The sequence below is a fragment of the Microtus oregoni genome, unplaced genomic scaffold, assembly GCF_018167655.1.
Source record: "Microtus oregoni isolate MIOR12 unplaced genomic scaffold, Mior012 000027F_ref0000203, whole genome shotgun sequence".
NCBI classification, from domain to species: Eukaryota; Metazoa; Chordata; class Mammalia; order Rodentia; family Cricetidae; genus Microtus; species Microtus oregoni.
In genome coordinates, this window is record NW_024543086.1 from 20,450,001 (window position 1) to 20,465,907 (window position 15,907).

General features: G+C 53.4%; 2 protein-coding genes across 2 annotated transcripts; both read left to right on the forward strand.

The window, feature by feature from the left end:
* The first annotated feature begins 143 nt into the window (after window positions 1-143).
* Atp6v0c (ATPase H+ transporting V0 subunit c) lies at window positions 144-5,680 on the forward strand. The gene is made up of 3 exons (XM_041675811.1): window positions 144-576; window positions 4,663-4,846; window positions 4,938-5,680. Exons 1-3 carry the CDS (start codon window positions 498-500, stop codon window positions 5,140-5,142), a joined length of 468 nt encoding a protein of 155 aa, XP_041531745.1. The 5' UTR covers window positions 144-497; the 3' UTR covers window positions 5,143-5,680.
* A 111-nt stretch (window positions 5,681-5,791) lies between these two features.
* Amdhd2 (amidohydrolase domain containing 2) lies at window positions 5,792-15,684 on the forward strand. Its single transcript, XM_041676239.1, has 11 exons — window positions 5,792-5,962; window positions 6,270-6,406; window positions 6,485-6,624; window positions 11,506-11,560; window positions 11,677-11,889; window positions 11,967-12,055; window positions 12,140-12,284; window positions 12,356-12,463; window positions 12,593-12,661; window positions 13,429-13,530; window positions 14,331-15,684. Exons 1-11 carry the CDS (start codon window positions 5,880-5,882, stop codon window positions 14,417-14,419), a joined length of 1,230 nt encoding a protein of 409 aa, XP_041532173.1. The 5' UTR covers window positions 5,792-5,879; the 3' UTR covers window positions 14,420-15,684.
* The last annotated feature ends 223 nt before the right edge of the window (window positions 15,685-15,907 follow it).

Consider the following 15,907-nt stretch of genomic DNA (forward strand, 5'->3'; position numbering starts at 1 on the left):
ATGTACCCGGGTACTCGAACACCAGCGAGCGCCGCGCAGCCGCAGAGGAGGCGGGCTAGCGTAGGCTCCACCCTGTTATGCTAATATGGCGAGCTGCGGCCCCGCCTCGGGTACCGGTGGGGCCAACACGGTAGGGTCCGGGGAGACGTCGGCAGGGATCAGCGAGCCAGCGAAGTCCCAGGCCAGGCCAGGCGTTGGGCCCCGGACCCAGGGGACTGGTGGCAGGGCCCACACACTGTCCAGGGGCTGCCGGTCACCCTGGAGCCGCGCTCCCCCGCCGGCGCAGAGTGGTATGACCCGTAGGGGCGGAGCCCAGATCATGTGACGCGAGCGCGGCCGCCATCTTGCTCTGCGGTGCTGGTATTTAGAGCGCAGCGGCTGACTGGCGGGGTCGCCTTCGCTTCAGCCGCCTTGAGGACCTTCGCCGCTTGCCCGCTCGCTCTCCCGCCGTCCTACCCCAGCCGCCGGCTGAGCTTGCCCTCTCCCAACTTGCAGACATGGCTGACATCAAGAACACCCCCGAATATGCTGCATTTTTCGCTGTCATAGGCGCTTCGTCCGCCATGGTCTTCAGCGGTGAGCATCGCAGCAGGAGGAGCGGGGGTTGCCGAAGCGGCGCGGGACTAGGACCCGCTGCTCACTGGGGGCTGGGCGTGACGTCACTCTGACGTCATTCCCAGCTATGTGGGTGTCGGGCCTGGCGGGTTGGGGGTCAGCCCCATGGCGGCGGGGACAGTGGACTGTGTGGGCTTACGGGCTTGATCCGGGTGCTGGTTCTATCAGCCAGCCGAGCCTCGTTTGTGCGGGGGTGGGGCGGTGGTGTGGCTGCCATTTTAGCCCCGATAAACAGGCATGAAGGTGGGGTGGGGGTCGGGGGGGGGGGGCGGCGCGCTGTGCCCGCTCCTGCGCCTGCTCCGCATCCTGCATTCTGCGGACAGGTGTGACATCACATCTTGAAAGGCGCCAGTCCGTAGGCTGCGGCTGGCCCAGTGCGGGAGTCCCTGGCCTCCTGGCCAGAGGGAGCCTGTGTCCCCGTTAAGGTCCAAAAGCCCAGCTTTTGTGGCTGCCGGGCAGCTAGGGGGTCAGGTGGGTCTGTACCCTGGGTGAGGCAGGTGTTTCCAGTTGAGACTTGTCTCGGTTTCCCAATCCCAATCGTTCTGTCATCGTGTGGGTTGGTTGGGAAAACTGGGCTGAGGGGTTGGTCCTGGGAACCTGCAGGGACTCAGGTTAGAGCCTATGGAAGTGAGGTTGGTCCAGAAAGGAGCACTTGAGCGAATGCTTGCTGAGAGTCTGCTTGTCTGAGAGTGGCAGCATTTCCGTGATTAGGTCTTTGATCTTCAGTCCTGGCCCTAATGAATGGATGAGTGAATGAATGACCTTCCTCTTCTAGGGGGGTGAGGGGCTGGAACTGGGAGATAGATGCTTCCTTGCTCAGTGAAGGAAAAGCCTGGCAAGGTTCTTGATAGCACGCTGCTTTTCAAGTTGGGCCTTGACAGTTCTATGATATCAAATTTAGTGAAAATTGGCCTTCCTGGGAGAAAAGCCTTTGGGTCAGACTCAAGAATGTGGGATTGAGGGAGGTAAGTCACAGCCCCCAGGGACTGGTCTGGCCTGGTCTGGGCCTCCTCTGGAAGGTCTGGTCTTTGGCTTAAGTGACCTCGCCCTGCCCCACCCTAGCTGGCAGTTGGAGAGGCTGGCCCTCTGTGCAGGTACTCGGAGAGTTTGAACTCCAAACAGTGTCTGTTGACTGTAAACACCTGTAGGGTGCAGATTGGGGTGGCCAGTTGTCTGTCTTGGTGACCTCCCCTTGCCTGGGCCTGTCAGGTGCTTCTAAGAGCCCTGTTCTTCCCACATGGTTGGCTTAAGGGATCATTTGTGGTGGGAGATGTGGTCTAGACTTCTCCTTTCCCCTCCCAGCCCATGCCTGTTCTCCCCACACTTTAGGGCTCCTTAGAGAAGGTTGCCAAGCATTTCGTACTGCTCTTTGCCCTAGAATGTGTCCATAGGTTCCCCTATTTTGGCCACCTGTGATGACTTGTGGTTGTCACTCATTCATACACATATCTAGCAAATCTTTTTTTTTTTTTTTTTTTTTTTTTTTCTCGAGACAGGGTTTCTCTGTGGCTTTGGAGCCTGTCCTGGAACTAGCTCTTGTAGACCAGGCTGGTCTCGAACTCACAGAGATCCACCTGCCTCTGCCTCCCGAGTGCTGGGATTAAAGGTGTGCGCCACCATCGCCCGGCTAGCAAATCTTTCTTGAGTTCTTACTGTGAACAAAACAATATCCCTGACCATGTGGAGCTCATGTTCTGCTGTTTTTCTGCACTCAGCTCCCTGAACCTCTTCTGTCGAGACCTTTCATGTGCCGCATCTGGCCAACAGGTGTCTCTGCACTATTGAAAACTGTATATTTGCTGGACTAGGCTTTTTCCTTCCTGACCCTAACTTCTGGGGATTGGAACCTACATGCTACCAGTCCCATTCCTTCACACAAGATTCTCACAGTCCTCTGGGGCTTAGGCTCTTATTGGCCACTTGAATCACCTTCTGATTTCATTTTCTCCTTCCAAGCTTGCTATTTAATAGCACATCTTTGTCCTGCCACCACCTAAAGAAATCTCTCTGGCCTCAGTGTTGCTGCTGGGAAGACTCAAAGCCTAGTCTCAGTGACTGGCTCATGGCCTCTCTTGGACCTCATGAACCAAGTTTAAAGACCATTGTTCTTTTAACTAAATGAGGTCTGCACATGTCTTTGAGGTCTCCAGTCCCTCCCTGCTCACATGTTAGCTTCCCTTTTTTTCTTATGACAAATATCCTGTTGGTTGTTTCTTCATCATGTTCTCCATGAAACAAACTGCCAGTGACTTCTTTCCGTGACTTTCCCTATGTTTGCTTGTTTTCCTGGAAGTGCCTCCAGACCCGGCTCTCTGTGCCCCACTGCATTGGTGTTGACAGATCTCCCTTCTGCAGCCTGTCAGACTTGGCCTTCTAGATACCTGCTACTGTCTGGGTCTAGGCTAATTTTTATCTCCTCTTGCCTTGGTCCCTGGTGCCATCCCTGATTCTCATCATCTCTCTTCTTGCCACCCATCCTTCAGCGACATGATCCACCTGCTATGCTCTGGGGAAGGACCCAACTCAACTCCTTTCCTGTTTCAGAGTTCTGCCTTTTAGTATACAGAGTTCCTTGAGTTCAGTCCCCACCTTCACAGTAGCACATAGCAGCCTGTATTCTCAGTGTCTAGTACCATGCCCTCAGGAATGGGAGCTCTTCAGGCACTCACTGTGATGAAGCCAAGCGTGGACTTGGCTTGCAGAAGGAGCCTGAGATATGCACAATGACCAGAACAGTTCCAGGAAAATCTCTCTTGAAATGGACCCGGGACTTGAAAGCTAAGGTGTTAAGTCTTTGGGAAGTGTCTGGGCATCTAAGGGTGGCGGGCCGTCCCGTCGGGGCTCGAGGTGCTGTCCCCGGGGGTGTGGGGGGGGGGGTGTGAGAGGAAGGAGGATATCTCCTCTCTCCCGCTCGACTCTGTTGAAGAGACAAGCTGTCTATTGGAGTCCCTGCCTGCAGTTATCTCATCTAGGACTGTCTGCTCAGTGCCTGAACGTGCTGTCAAGAATCTTGCTCTTTGCCTGGTTTTCCTTTGCTCTGCTGTTTACCTCATCATCTCCCACTCCATGATCTTTTTCAAACCCTCCTCCCCTCGGTGTAAGTCCCTCCTCCGTCCGTGTTCTTTCCTTCCTGGAGATGTGAATGTGTTGAGTCACTGTCCTGTCTTTTTGCTGTTACTGAGCTGAGAGGCACACATTTGCCCTACTCAGCACTGGGCACACAGTAGGAATATTTGTGGTCCAGTGAGATCAGCGAACAGTGTAGAGTGGCTGGGGTTGTTCGTGTCCTTTTTACCTCTGGCCTGTGTTTTCTGTGCATCGGGTTATATACTGCTCCCAGAATGGCCATGGCTTGAATGCCCTGGGCAGAGACAGTTTGGAGACTGCCCATGTCACCTGTTTAAGTAGTTGAGTAGTTCTTATAGGGTCTGGAAAACAAAAGCAGAAATGAGGAAAATTGGAGTTCAAGACCTAGAGGCAGGAGAGGGAAACAAAGACCTGAAAGGAAGTCTGATGAGGAGGTTGGATCGAGGAACACCTTCTAAGGAGACAGGTTGTCCTGTCTTGGAAGGCTTGAAGGCCCCACTGCAGGCAGGGACTGACTGACCCTGGACTGGCCTCTAAGGTAGCTGAGAGGTAGTCCCCTTATGTTTGGAGTGCCTGGAACTTAGGGTGTGGGACAGAGATGCCCGAGTCTCTAGCAAAGCTTTCATTGGCCCATCTGCTTCTTTTCCATGTGATTGTTTTGCCAGAGGTCACAAGCTAGAGAATGCTAGGGAACAAAGGCTGCTTTCACAGCAAACCAGGACCCTCATGACCACAAGGACTACTCCAGGCGGAAGTAGACTAGGAGGTTGGGGTGAGGCTCTGCTAGTGGAAAGAGAAGTGGCTGTAGTGGTGGTTATTCTCCCAGGGGGCTCCTGCTTGACTGCATGCCTTCAGTTCCTCTAGTGGTGGTAATTGGGGAGCCTTCCCAATGTGCAAAAAAGCTCCCCAGGCAACTTCCATGCTGCCCAGAGCTCACTTCATCTCTCCCCCCCCCCACAGCCATGGGAGCCGCCTATGGCACAGCCAAGAGTGGCACTGGCATCGCAGCTATGTCGGTCATGAGGCCAGAGATGATCATGAAGTCCATCATCCCAGTGGTTATGGCTGGGATCATCGCCATCTATGGCCTGGTGGTGGCAGTACTTATCGCTAATTCCCTGACCGATGGCATCACCCTCTACAGGTGAGTGCTGGACCTGTACTTGTCAGGTGAAGTGCATCATTTGCCTGCGGGCAGGCAGATTGCTGACAGCCTGTATCTCTTCTCTTCCCAGGAGTTTTCTTCAGCTGGGTGCTGGCCTGAGCGTGGGGCTGAGTGGTCTGGCTGCTGGCTTTGCCATTGGCATCGTGGGGGATGCTGGTGTTCGGGGCACTGCCCAGCAGCCACGACTGTTCGTGGGCATGATCCTGATCCTCATCTTCGCGGAGGTGCTTGGCCTCTACGGTCTCATCGTGGCCCTAATCCTCTCCACAAAGTAGCCGTTTTCCACCACCAGTCACAGGATAGGATGTAAAGACCACCCCTCCTCATTCCAGAACGAACAGCCTGACACACACGCACGGGCAGCTGCCCCCTCAGTAGTTGGTCTTGTAAATGCGCAGTGTCCTAGTGCCCATTGTCTGTTGCCCCCGCCTGGCCCCTGCTGCCCCGTGCTGTGGACATCTGGGCCCACTCATCTCCCATCCAGGCCCCTGACCAGTGAGGATGTCAGCCTCTGGCTACCCCACCCATTGCCCTAGAGTGCTCTGTGTATAAGGATGAATTAGAGTTGTCATTTTTCTCTTCACTGGATGTTTATTTATAAAAGATTTGACCTATTCATGCGTCTGTGGAGCAGCCCTGTCTCCCAACTATATAGTAATCATTAGTAAAGTGTTGCCTGTGGGGTTCCTGTTGCTGAGACTCCTTGGATGGAGCCACCCTCCCCCCAACCCTGGACAGCCAGGGTAGAGGGTAGCGTGTACAGCGCGCCAGGGCTGGCTCTCAGCTGTGTCCAATAAAAGTTCTCGGATGTGACTGGCTTGTGTTCTGGCGCTTCTGTGGGTTGAGCGGGCGGGTCTTCCGGGTCACGTGGCCTGGTCACGTGGAGCCGAAGTCCACGTGATAACCCTTCAGCTGAGAGTCACGTGGTGTGGCCTGCGCCTGCTTCCTATTACGGGTGCTCCGGGCACTGCCGGTTTGCGCCCAAAGCTTGCTGAGGTCGGCGCGACTCACGATGCGTAGCGGGCAGCCTGCGGCGGGGGCCCCGGTGCGCCAGTTCACCAACTGCCGCATCCTGCGCGGCGGCACGCTGCTCAGGTCTGGGCTGCATAGTGCGGGGTTCGGCCTGGTGTAGGAGTGGTGATACTGCAGTGTGGGGTTCAGGGATGGGGCGAGTGTAGGACCTATGCCGTAAAAGCGGCGGGGCTGGGTCGGGTGTGGGAATCCAAGAATGTGGAGGGCAGGACTGTCCTGGGTGTGTGAATGTGGAGGGCAGGACTGTCCTGGGTGTGTGGCTGGGAACCGAGTAGAATAGTGGGTGCAGGGACAAGCCGGGAGCAAGATAGAACTAGGGCATGGTTCCAGGGCCTGGTGGTGACCAAAGTGCCGACTGCTCTGCCCTCAGGGAGGATCTGTGGGTGCGCGGGGGCCGCATCCTGGACCCAGAGAAGCTGTTTTTTGAGGAGAGGCGCGTGGCTGATGAGCAGCTGGACTGCGGAGGCCGCATCCTGGCGCCCGGCTTTATCGATGTGCAGATGAACGGTGCGGCCTGGCTTGGGCCAGGGAATCCAGGGGAGGAGCTCTGAGCACTGTGCTACCCCTTGTTTTCTGTGGCCACAGGTGGATTTGGTGTTGACTTCTCCAAAACCACGGAGGATGTGGGTTCTGGGGTCGCCCTAGTGGCCCGGAGGATCCTGTCCCATGGTGTCACCTCCTTCTGTCCCACCCTGGTCACTTCCCCACCAGAGATTTATCACAAGGTGAGATGAGGCTGTTTTACCCCTGAGCAAAGGGACCCCTTCCCCCCAGGGGTAGTAGCCTTTTCTTTTTGTTTTTGTTTTTTTCCCCAGAGCCAGGGTTTCTCTGTGCAACAGTCCTAGCTGACTAGTAGACCAGGCCGGCCTCAAATTCCCAGAGATTCACCTGCCTTTGCCTCCCAAGTGCTGGGATTAAAGGCATGCACCACCACAGCCCGGTCAGTAGCGTTTTCTTAACCTGAATGAGGCCTCCATCCACTTGGTTGTGAGGGGATGCTTCTCGCTCTTGTTCAGTTGTGCCCTTCCTGGTCTCTGCAGCTGTGGACATTTTCTGTCACTGTCACCATTCTAATCTGCCACACCCAGCGCCCTGTAGGCAGCTTCTGGGCCTCGGGAATTTAACCTGCTCTATTACGTGACTCACCTGAAGAAGCCTTTCAGAGAGAGCTGCTCTTCTCGCCACTGCCCTGCATCCCTCACCCTTCCACCCTCTCTCTAGAGGGAGGTCTGTTGTCATGGATCCCATTTTCGTGAGAAGGCTTTGCCACAGGTTTCCCAGTTTGAGCTCAGCTTGCTTGGGTGGCTGTCTTCAGCACATTCAAGAGCAGTTCGTGTGTATTCTGCCCTCTATCTCTCAGTCCTGAATTCTTGCTTAAAAGTATGGTATTCTCTTATGCAGTGTAGTGCAGTTGATGAGGTTAGTAAACTGTTACCTGTACTTGAATGGGTTCTTCCTGTTCCTGCTGTCAGTTCCCTCAGCCAGTTTTTCTCCCACTGCAGGATCCCTAATGGGATCGGAAAGTGTATGACTGTCTCTAGTTCCCTTTTTGGGTGTGTAGACTCAGAATCAGAGTAGGAGGCCATGGGCATTGAGTGTGGGCTGTGCCCTTGCTCCCATAGGCTTGGCTCTGGCCTCTTGACTTGCCACCCTTGGGAGACTTGGGACAACTTTACTCACTTTCGAGTCTCAATTTCATTAAACCTAGAGTGAGAACAGTTAGTGGGCACTTAACACATATTAAACATTTCTTGAATGTTAACTAGAGATGTCTTTCTGGAAGTTTCCCACAGCTCTCCCACCCCACCCTCAAAAGTGCAGCCTCACAGCAGATAGGTACTTGGTCCTCTCTTCTGATCTCACAGACTCTGGGTCTTGCTAGAGTAACCTTTAAGGTGACAGGTATCAGGACGTACCCCCTTCTTACCACATTCCCTTCCCACTAGTTAAGATGCTTCTCTCTCCCTGAGGCACATTCCAACAGCTCCAGGTCTCCCCTCTCCTCCCAGGCTCATCCAGGAAGGCCTTGTTCTCCCGTTAGCCCTTCCCCCATGCTCCCTCACCCCTCCCAGCTTCCCTCTTGCTGCAGGTGTGACTGGCAAGGTGCAAGGTGCAAGGCCGGCTCTCCCTCAGGTGGAGTGGAGGCTAACATTCCTGAAGTTTTCTTTCTGGCTCCTCATTGTAGTCTAAGCACCGAATAGACCCGCAGAAAACCTTGGGAAGCAGGTGGGAAACAATGGCAGAGTGGGCAGCTCTGAGTATAACCCATAATACCCCATTGTATTTGAAACGCAGAGACTCTGCCCTCAAACCTCTGCCCCTCCTATGATCCCTGACTTCTAGGGTCCCTTCTCGCTGAGGAGCTTCTCCAGTCGTCCAGGTACTACTCAGGTACCTTCATCAAGTCTGGTTCATCGGGACCACTCTTTCTGAGACTCACTCTCCTAGTTGGACTTCAAGAAGGCAGCTCTGCTGGATTGTTTTCTGCTTCAAATCTGATAGCTCTTGTTTATCCTGTTCTCTCTGCTGTGTGCTCTCACTTTGTCCTTCGAAGTGCTTTTCTAGAAAATAGTGGGTGTGTGGACGTGCGCGTGCACTCATGCCCTCCACGGTCTCCTGGGACTGAACTCGGTCATCGGGTAGCTCGGCAGCAAGTGCCTTTGCCCACTGAGCCATTTCACTTTTTTTTTTTTTTGTCAAGGACTTAATGTATCCTAGATTGACTTCACTTTGTAGTTGAGGCTGGCCTTGACCTGCTGTCGCAGCCCCCACATACTATCGTGCCTAGCTCTGCTTGTTTAAGCTGCTAAGTTACCTGTAGGTAGTGGCGGTGGCAGCTGCTGCTGCTTCTTGGAAGATTTATCACTTTGAGTTATGTATAGATGCATATGTCTGCACATGAGCATGTACGTGTGAGTGCAGGTGCCCTCAGAGGTGTCTGGTTCCCCTGAAGCTGGAGTTGTCCAACCACCCGATGTGGGTACTGAACTGAACCCAGCCCTCTGCTGCCAAGTACCAAACGCTCTTCAGCACTGCGCCTCTGTCTCTCTAGCCCTGCCTTTATTCTCATTTGTTTGTTCTGGCTGTCCTTGACCTCCAGTTAGCTCAGGCTAGCCTGGAACCCAGAGATCAGCTGGCTTCTGTCTCCTAGTGGGGATTAAAGGCTGCACCACCATTGCTAGCTATGCCTTTATTCTCCCGATCCATGTTTTGGTTAGAGGTGAAGGAGGAATATTTGTGTTTGGGACTGGCAGACATGAAAGTATACTTGCTCTTGCAGAGGATTCAGGTTTGGTTTCTAGCACCCACATCATGTGACTCATAATTGCCTGCAGTTTCAGTTCCAGGGGATTTGTCCCTCCTTCTGGCCTCTACAGGTTCCAGGAGGGTACACATGTGTTTTACAAACAAATATGCAGGCACTTATAAAATAAACCATGTCTGTGGTGCTGAGGATTGGTCCCAGGACTTTGTACATGCTAAGCAAAGTTAGTGCGCTACATTGCGAAGCCCAGAACTACTGGGATGTCCCAGCTGCACTTTATTTACCCCCCCCCCCTTTTTTTTTGATGGAGGGTTTTACTGTGTTGTATACTGGTCTCAAACTCCTGGGCTCAAGTGATCTCCTGAGCATGGGGACAGCAGATAGTTACCACTGTGCACAGCGTCTCCAATGTCTACTGTCTTGTTGTGAGCCATTTTGTTTTTTTAAGACAGGGTCTCTAGCTGGGTGGTGGTGGCTCACACCTTTCATCCCAGCACTCGGGAGGCAGAGGCAGGAGGATCTCTGAGAGTTCGAGGCCAGCCTGGTCTACAAGAGCGAGTTCCAGGACAGGTTCCAAAGCTACAGAGAAACCCTGTCTCAAAATACCAGAAAAAAAAAAAAAAAAGACAGGGACTCTGTGTGGGCCTGTTTGTCCTGGCACACTCGTAAGACAAGGCTGTCCTTGAACTCAGAGTGTTACACTATGCCTGGCCTGTGTCTGCTGTCTTTAGGCTTCTCATGTTGTAGCTAAGAAGTAGGAAGCCATCTGCTTGTTCCTTGATCCTTTGTGGGAACTACTTTCTCTCACCCTTTCATCTTGGCACCACTTTCTAGATGTTTCCTCAGCTTCTGTCTTAGAACTCATCCCATGGGATTCTTGCATACCTTTGAGTTTGGAGGAGCAATTTATTGCTCTGACATCTTGTCTGGCTTCATGGCTATAAACCCTCATTGCCTGAGGGTATTAATGTTGGCTTTTTTTCTGTGTCCTCTCTTGGCATCTTCTCTTTGCTGGCATGGTCATCTTGTTAGTGTTCCTTCCTCTGCTTCTTGGGGAACTCAGTGTAGGCTGTTTAGTGGCTGGCACTAGCAGGCCACAAGGAATACCTACCCTTCAAGGGAAGCTTTGTGGGTTACCCCTGGTTTTGCTGCCAAGGTTCTGTCTCTGGGACTTGGGACTTGTGTGATCCCCTGGGAAGAGTCTTGTTTTCTTCAGAGGGAGCATTTTTATTTTTATTTATTTTTATTTTTTTTGGAGACAGGGTTTCTCAGAGCCTGTCTTGGAAACTAGCTCTTGTAGACCAGGCTGGCCTTGAACTCACAAGAGATCTGCCTGCCTTTGCCTCCCGAGTGATGGGATTAAAGGCCAGAAGAAGCTATTAAGAGACCCTTTAGGACATAAACTTCTCAATATTTGTATTCTGCCTCTACTGAGGCCCCCTTTCCAGTCCTGCCCCCAGCCTGTTTCTCATAGTGCTAGGTTCTGTGAGGCCTGAGTTTCCTGAGTCCCTCTCCAATGGAGATGTGTCCAGAGTCCGCCTGTTTGCTCCTCAGAGTCTGACTGACTGCCTTTCTCTCATTCTTTGTCCTCAGATTTCTAAGCATGGGTTTGGTTTTGGTTAATTTGAGACGGGGTATCATGTATCCTAGGCTGGTCTTGAATTTATTATGTAGCTGAGGCTGGCCTGCTTTCCTGCCAAGTGCTTGGGGTTGTAGGCACGCACTGCCATACTCAGCTGAAGGGTCTTAACTGCCCTTTGTTTTGGGAGTGAGTAATCCCAAGGGAGGGTATTACTGTTTGTCTGGGGGCTTCCATAGCTGAAGGGTCTGGAGGGAGAGTTGTGGCTATACTTGGTCTCTTTCCCGAGGCTGTGAACTTCCTAATCAGAATGGCTGAGCCCTGTCCCCACCTGCACGGAGTCCCCAGCCTCCAGCCCTCTGCTTCTGCCCTGCCTTCCTCCTGCTACCTCCAACCTGCTTCCTTGTCCTGCAGCTTAGGGAGGCTGCAGTCATTTTTTCAGGGCTTTGACTATTCTATCCGGGCTGTTTGGCAGAAGCACTTTGAAGGCCAGAGCAGGTTGGAGCAGCCCTTGGTGCCTCCATCAGGCTTCTGTGGCCTGGGGATGCTTTCGCCTCCTGGTCCTCAGGGTAGTTTAGCAAGTGTTCCCTGTTGCCATTTCTTCCTGCTTTGACCACTGGGGTGGGAAGGACAGTAGGGCTGGGCTGGGCTGGGCCAGAGTCTTAAACCTCACCTGAAGATCTGACCTTGGTTGGACCTGACCTCTGGGTGCTGAGCAGTGTGGAGGTGGGGGGCAGGGCTTTAACAGCTGGTTCCCCCTAGGTCCTTCCTCAGATTCCTGTGAAGAGTGGAGGTCCCCATGGGGCAGGGGTCCTCGGTGAGTGGTTAACTTCTTCCAAAATGCCCAGTGGGGAAGGGAGGGCAGATCAAGGGACTGGGGTGGGACTGCTAGGTGGAAATGCCTTCTAGAACCACCCTTGTCCTTCCTCTCAGGGGTGCACTTGGAGGGCCCATTCATCAGCCGAGAGAAGCGGGGTGCACACCCTGAGGCCTACCTCCGCTCCTTTGAAGACAATGCTTTTCATGATGTGCTGGCCACATATGGGTCCCTGGACAATGTCCGCATTGTGACACTTGCCCCTGAGTTAGAGCGGAGCCATGAAGTGATCCAGGCATTGACAACCCAAGGCATCCGTGTGTCTCTAGGTGAGAGGCCACCCGTCAGGGTTGCCTGCTCAGGGTTCTCAACTGCTGCAGAAGCTTACCTTGGGTCCTCCATGCAGGGCATTCAGTGGCTGACCTGGGGGCTGCGGAAGTAGCAGTGCAGAGTGGAGCCACCTTTATCACCCACCTTTTCAATGCCATGTTGCCCGTGAGTGTCACCCCTGCTCCTGGGTGGATGGGGACTCAGGGGCCAGTACTGTCACTCAGTTACATTCCCTCTTACCCTGCCTAGTTCCACCACCGTGACCCAGGCATAGTAGGACTTCTCACCAGTGACAAGCTTCCCCCAGGCCACTGCATCTTCTATGGGATGATTGCTGATGGCATACACACTAACCCCGCAGCTCTGCGCATTGCTCATCGGGCCCATCCCCAGGGTGAGTAGCTGGGCAGGGTAGAGACAAGTAGGATAACAGCTGGCCAGGTCCTGAGCCGCTTCCTCCCCCAGGACTGGTGCTGGTCACGGATGCTGTCCCTGCCCTGGGCTTGGGCAATGGCCGCCATACGCTGGGACAGCAGGAGGTGGAGGTAGATGGACTCATAGCCTACATTGCAGGTGAGTGACTCCTGTACCCACATATGTGTGGTCTCAGCTTTTCCCTCGGGTACGCCCTGTTCATTTACTCACTGGGTTACCAGGCCCATAGAAACCCTCTCCTCCAATCCTGGCCTTTCTGCTCTCAAGGCACCAAGACTCTGTGCGGCAGCATAGCCCCCATGGATGTGTGCATCCGGCATTTCTTGCAGGCCACAGGTCAGTGGGCTGGTGTTCCTAGGTGTCTGAGGGCGGAGACTGTAACTGGGGAAAGCTAGAAGGAAGCTAGAGAAATTGGACTTCTTTGCTGACTTCCTCTAACTACCTGTAAACTGGGAGATGGGGAGCTGTGACTTCTGGCAGATGGAAATGATCATGGCCATTCCCAGCTAGAGCTCAGCTATGGAAGAATGCTAACAGCTAGTCACTAGAGCAGGATGATGGAAGAGCAGGGTCGCATTGCTCATAGAAGGGCCAAGGCCTAGACACATGGGATAGTGGGAATTTGCAGGGGCAGTATCCATGGGCAGAGTAAAGTGGCATTCTGGGGCTTAGAGCTGGTTCTGCTCTACACCTGTCAGCATCTCAAGGTTGAGTGTCATTCTGAGTGCGGGCAATGCTAGCGCAAATGGGCTGGGCATGGCCTGGGACACAGGAAATAACTACCCTGGCAAGAAGTGGTACCGTAAAGTGAGTGTGGTCACTGGGCCTCAAGTTAGGCCCTGCTCAGAGTACAGGGTTCCAGTTGACAGCTGGATTGGTAACATGGTGGCCCAGGTATGACTTCTTTGTCAGAAGTAGGCAGGAGGGTCTATGACCATACAACACTGAACACACTCTAATGTCCCCTGTCTGTTGAGAGAATGGGCTCCCTGTAGAACTTGGAAGAAAGTGGTAAGTGGCGTCTCCCAAAGCTAGGGGAGTGAGGGTCCTCCCCAAGCTGCTGCCTGCGGAGTCCAAGCTCACCACAGTGTGTTCCTGAGCAGGCTGTAGTGTGGAGTCGGCTCTGGAAGCTGCGTCCCTCCACCCTGCCCAGCTGCTAGGGCTGGAGAAGACCAAGGGGAGCCTGGACTTCGGTGCTGATGCAGGTGAGGCCCCTTGGAGGGGTTGAGTCGGCTCAAGGGGGTGGGTCTTCTCTGCCCCTGCCCTTGGGGCCATTCCCACCATAGACTCCTATCTTTATCTCCTCAGCTCACCTGTGGAGGTCAGAGGACAACTTGCTGTAGTTGGTTCTCTCCTTCTACCCTGTGAGTCCCAGTCAAACTCAGTCAGGCTTGGTGGCAAGCGCCTTTACCCCCTCAGCCTTCTCCTGGTTGGTCCTTGTTTGTTTATTTGTTTTGTTTTGTCTTGAGACACGGGGTCTTACTATGTAGCACTGACTGGCCTGGAAGCCACTATGCAGGCCAGGCTGGTTTCTAATTCATGGCAATCAAGCCAGGCAGTGGTGTGGCGCACACCTTTAATCCCAGCACTCGGGAGGCAGAGGCAGGCCGATCTCTGTGAGTTCAAGGCCAGCCTGGTCTACAAGAGCTAGTTCCAGGACAACTAGGACTTTAACATAGAGAAACCCTGTCTCAAAAAGGGCAAACAAACAAAAATTTCATGGTAATCCTCCTGTCTCAGTCTCTTGAGTTCTCAGATTATTGGCATGTGCTATCACCCATTGGCTTCTGGCATCTAAGATCAGACCAGGTAAGGGTTACAGGGATCACTTGTGCCCAACTGTGTGGAGTTGATGCTCTTGCTTCCAGCTCCTCTACCAGTCCAAATCATGTTCTTGGGCTTCATTTTTCCCTCAGAGCTCAGTTATAAGAAATGACTCAGTGTCTCCACAATGGGATATGGATGGCCCCACTGTGTCTCCTCTCACCTTCTGCTTCTGCCGCAGACTTTGTGGTGCTCGACGACACCCTCCATGTCCAAGCCACGTACATCTCGGGTGAACTGGTGTGGCAGGCAGAGGAAGCTGGGCTGTGACTGAGGATCTTGACTGGAGAGGACACTTGGCTCCAGCTGGACACTGACAGGCCAGGCAGTCCAGGGAGCTGGTCTCCAGGGAGCAAGCTGGGAGCCTTGCCCCAGGTCTCACACACAACCTCATCACTCCACTGAAGGGGAGGAGTAGGAGGCGTAAATACAGACAACAGGACTTGCCTTATTGGAGTTGTTTTCTGAGTTGTTTATATTCTGCAGAGCTGCTGGTGTTCACTGTTACCCTGGGGCCTTATGGGACCAGGAAGGGTTGGATATACCATACAGGACCTCCTCTGTAGGCCAGATCTGTTTTGAGGCCTGCAGACCCCCAGGAAGATGTTTGGGTGGGAAGTAAGTGGGATGAGCTTGGAGGGAAGCCACTGGGAGAGGCTGGAGACAGTAATCGTGGATGGCTGACCCTGAGCTAGATGGGCAAAATGGAAGCCGTAGCTCCAGACTCTCTGTGGCAATATTCAGGAGAGTGTCCATATGCTGGCCTCAGGACCTGGGGTTACTTAGCAATGAATGCAGGAATAGGTGCCTTAAGGGCCTCCAGTTTGAGCCTAGGACTCCTCCCACTGCTCCCTAACCTGCCAGACCTGCCTAGCACCTTCTTGGATAATCAAAAGTTCCATTCCCTGTGGTGTCTTCTTTCAAAGACCCCAAGGGCTGAGAAATCCCCCTTATTCCCATGATTGGTGGCTGTGGTATGCCCTGCCTGCTCTGCTAGTACCTGTGCAGGGTATCTGGACCCTAGACTGCCTTCCTCTCACGTGGGAAATGTGGTGCCGCAGGCTCCCTGGAAACATCATTGCACGGCCTTTGGGAATTCCTCTGACTTTAAGGATGGCTGTGATTGATGTAGGCAGATGTGCCTGAGGTTGGAGGTCAGGTCTTGGAATGCCTCCACTTTGCATTTGTTTCCTGGAGTTGTTGCCCCCACCCTGTCATTTATATACTTGGTATATAAAGGTATATAAAGTATTTCTTTATAAGCCACCTTTTTATACCAGGTCAAAGTTTGAGAAATATTTAAAGAAAGAGAGAAAAAAGTAGGCAAACAAAATAAATCACTTTTAATAGCTACTGAGCAGGGCCACACCCCACTTGTCGCTTGGGACACTGTCAACACAAGAAAGCCATCTTGAGGGATCCCAGACTCAGTGGGGAGAATATAATCTGCCCCATTGCCACACCCCTCCACGTGAGCGTGAGTCACGTGGGGCCAGTCCCTCAGGACTCACCAGCCTATGGAAACCTCCTCTGCTGGGGGAAGGCCTCACTCCCAAACTCTCGTGAATGTTGACTCATTCCACCCATCTTCCGGAAACCCAATGGTTGGCCTACCTGTCTGTCACCTCATTTCTCAGATGAGGGGACTGGGCACTGCGTTCTGCTGCTGGACAGTTCTGGTGACCAGGACTCAGCCTGGAGTCGAAAGGTGCATTCATAGTAGCGAGCTTACCTTCCGTGCATATAAGGCCCTGGGTT

What these genes read in the sequence shown, in the direction of transcription:
- Atp6v0c (XM_041675811.1), top strand. Translation starts at nt 498, where the DNA reads ATGGCTGACATCAAGAACACCCCCGAATATGCTGCATTTTTCGCTGTC. An exon ending in GTCCGCCATGGTCTTCAGCG is followed by an intron (nt 577 to 4,662) that starts GTGAGCATCGCA and finishes CCCCCCCCACAG; the next exon opens with CCATGGGAGCCGCCTATGGC. An exon ending in GATGGCATCACCCTCTACAG is followed by an intron (nt 4,847 to 4,937) that starts GTGAGTGCTGGA and finishes TTCTCTTCCCAG; the next exon opens with GAGTTTTCTTCAGCTGGGTG.
- Amdhd2 (XM_041676239.1), top strand. Translation starts at nt 5,880, where the DNA reads ATGCGTAGCGGGCAGCCTGCGGCGGGGGCCCCGGTGCGCCAGTTCACC. An exon ending in CACCAGAGATTTATCACAAG is followed by an intron (nt 6,625 to 11,505) that starts GTGAGATGAGGC and finishes GGTTCCCCCTAG; the next exon opens with GTCCTTCCTCAGATTCCTGT. An exon ending in TCATCGGGCCCATCCCCAGG is followed by an intron (nt 12,285 to 12,355) that starts GTGAGTAGCTGG and finishes TTCCTCCCCCAG; the next exon opens with GACTGGTGCTGGTCACGGAT.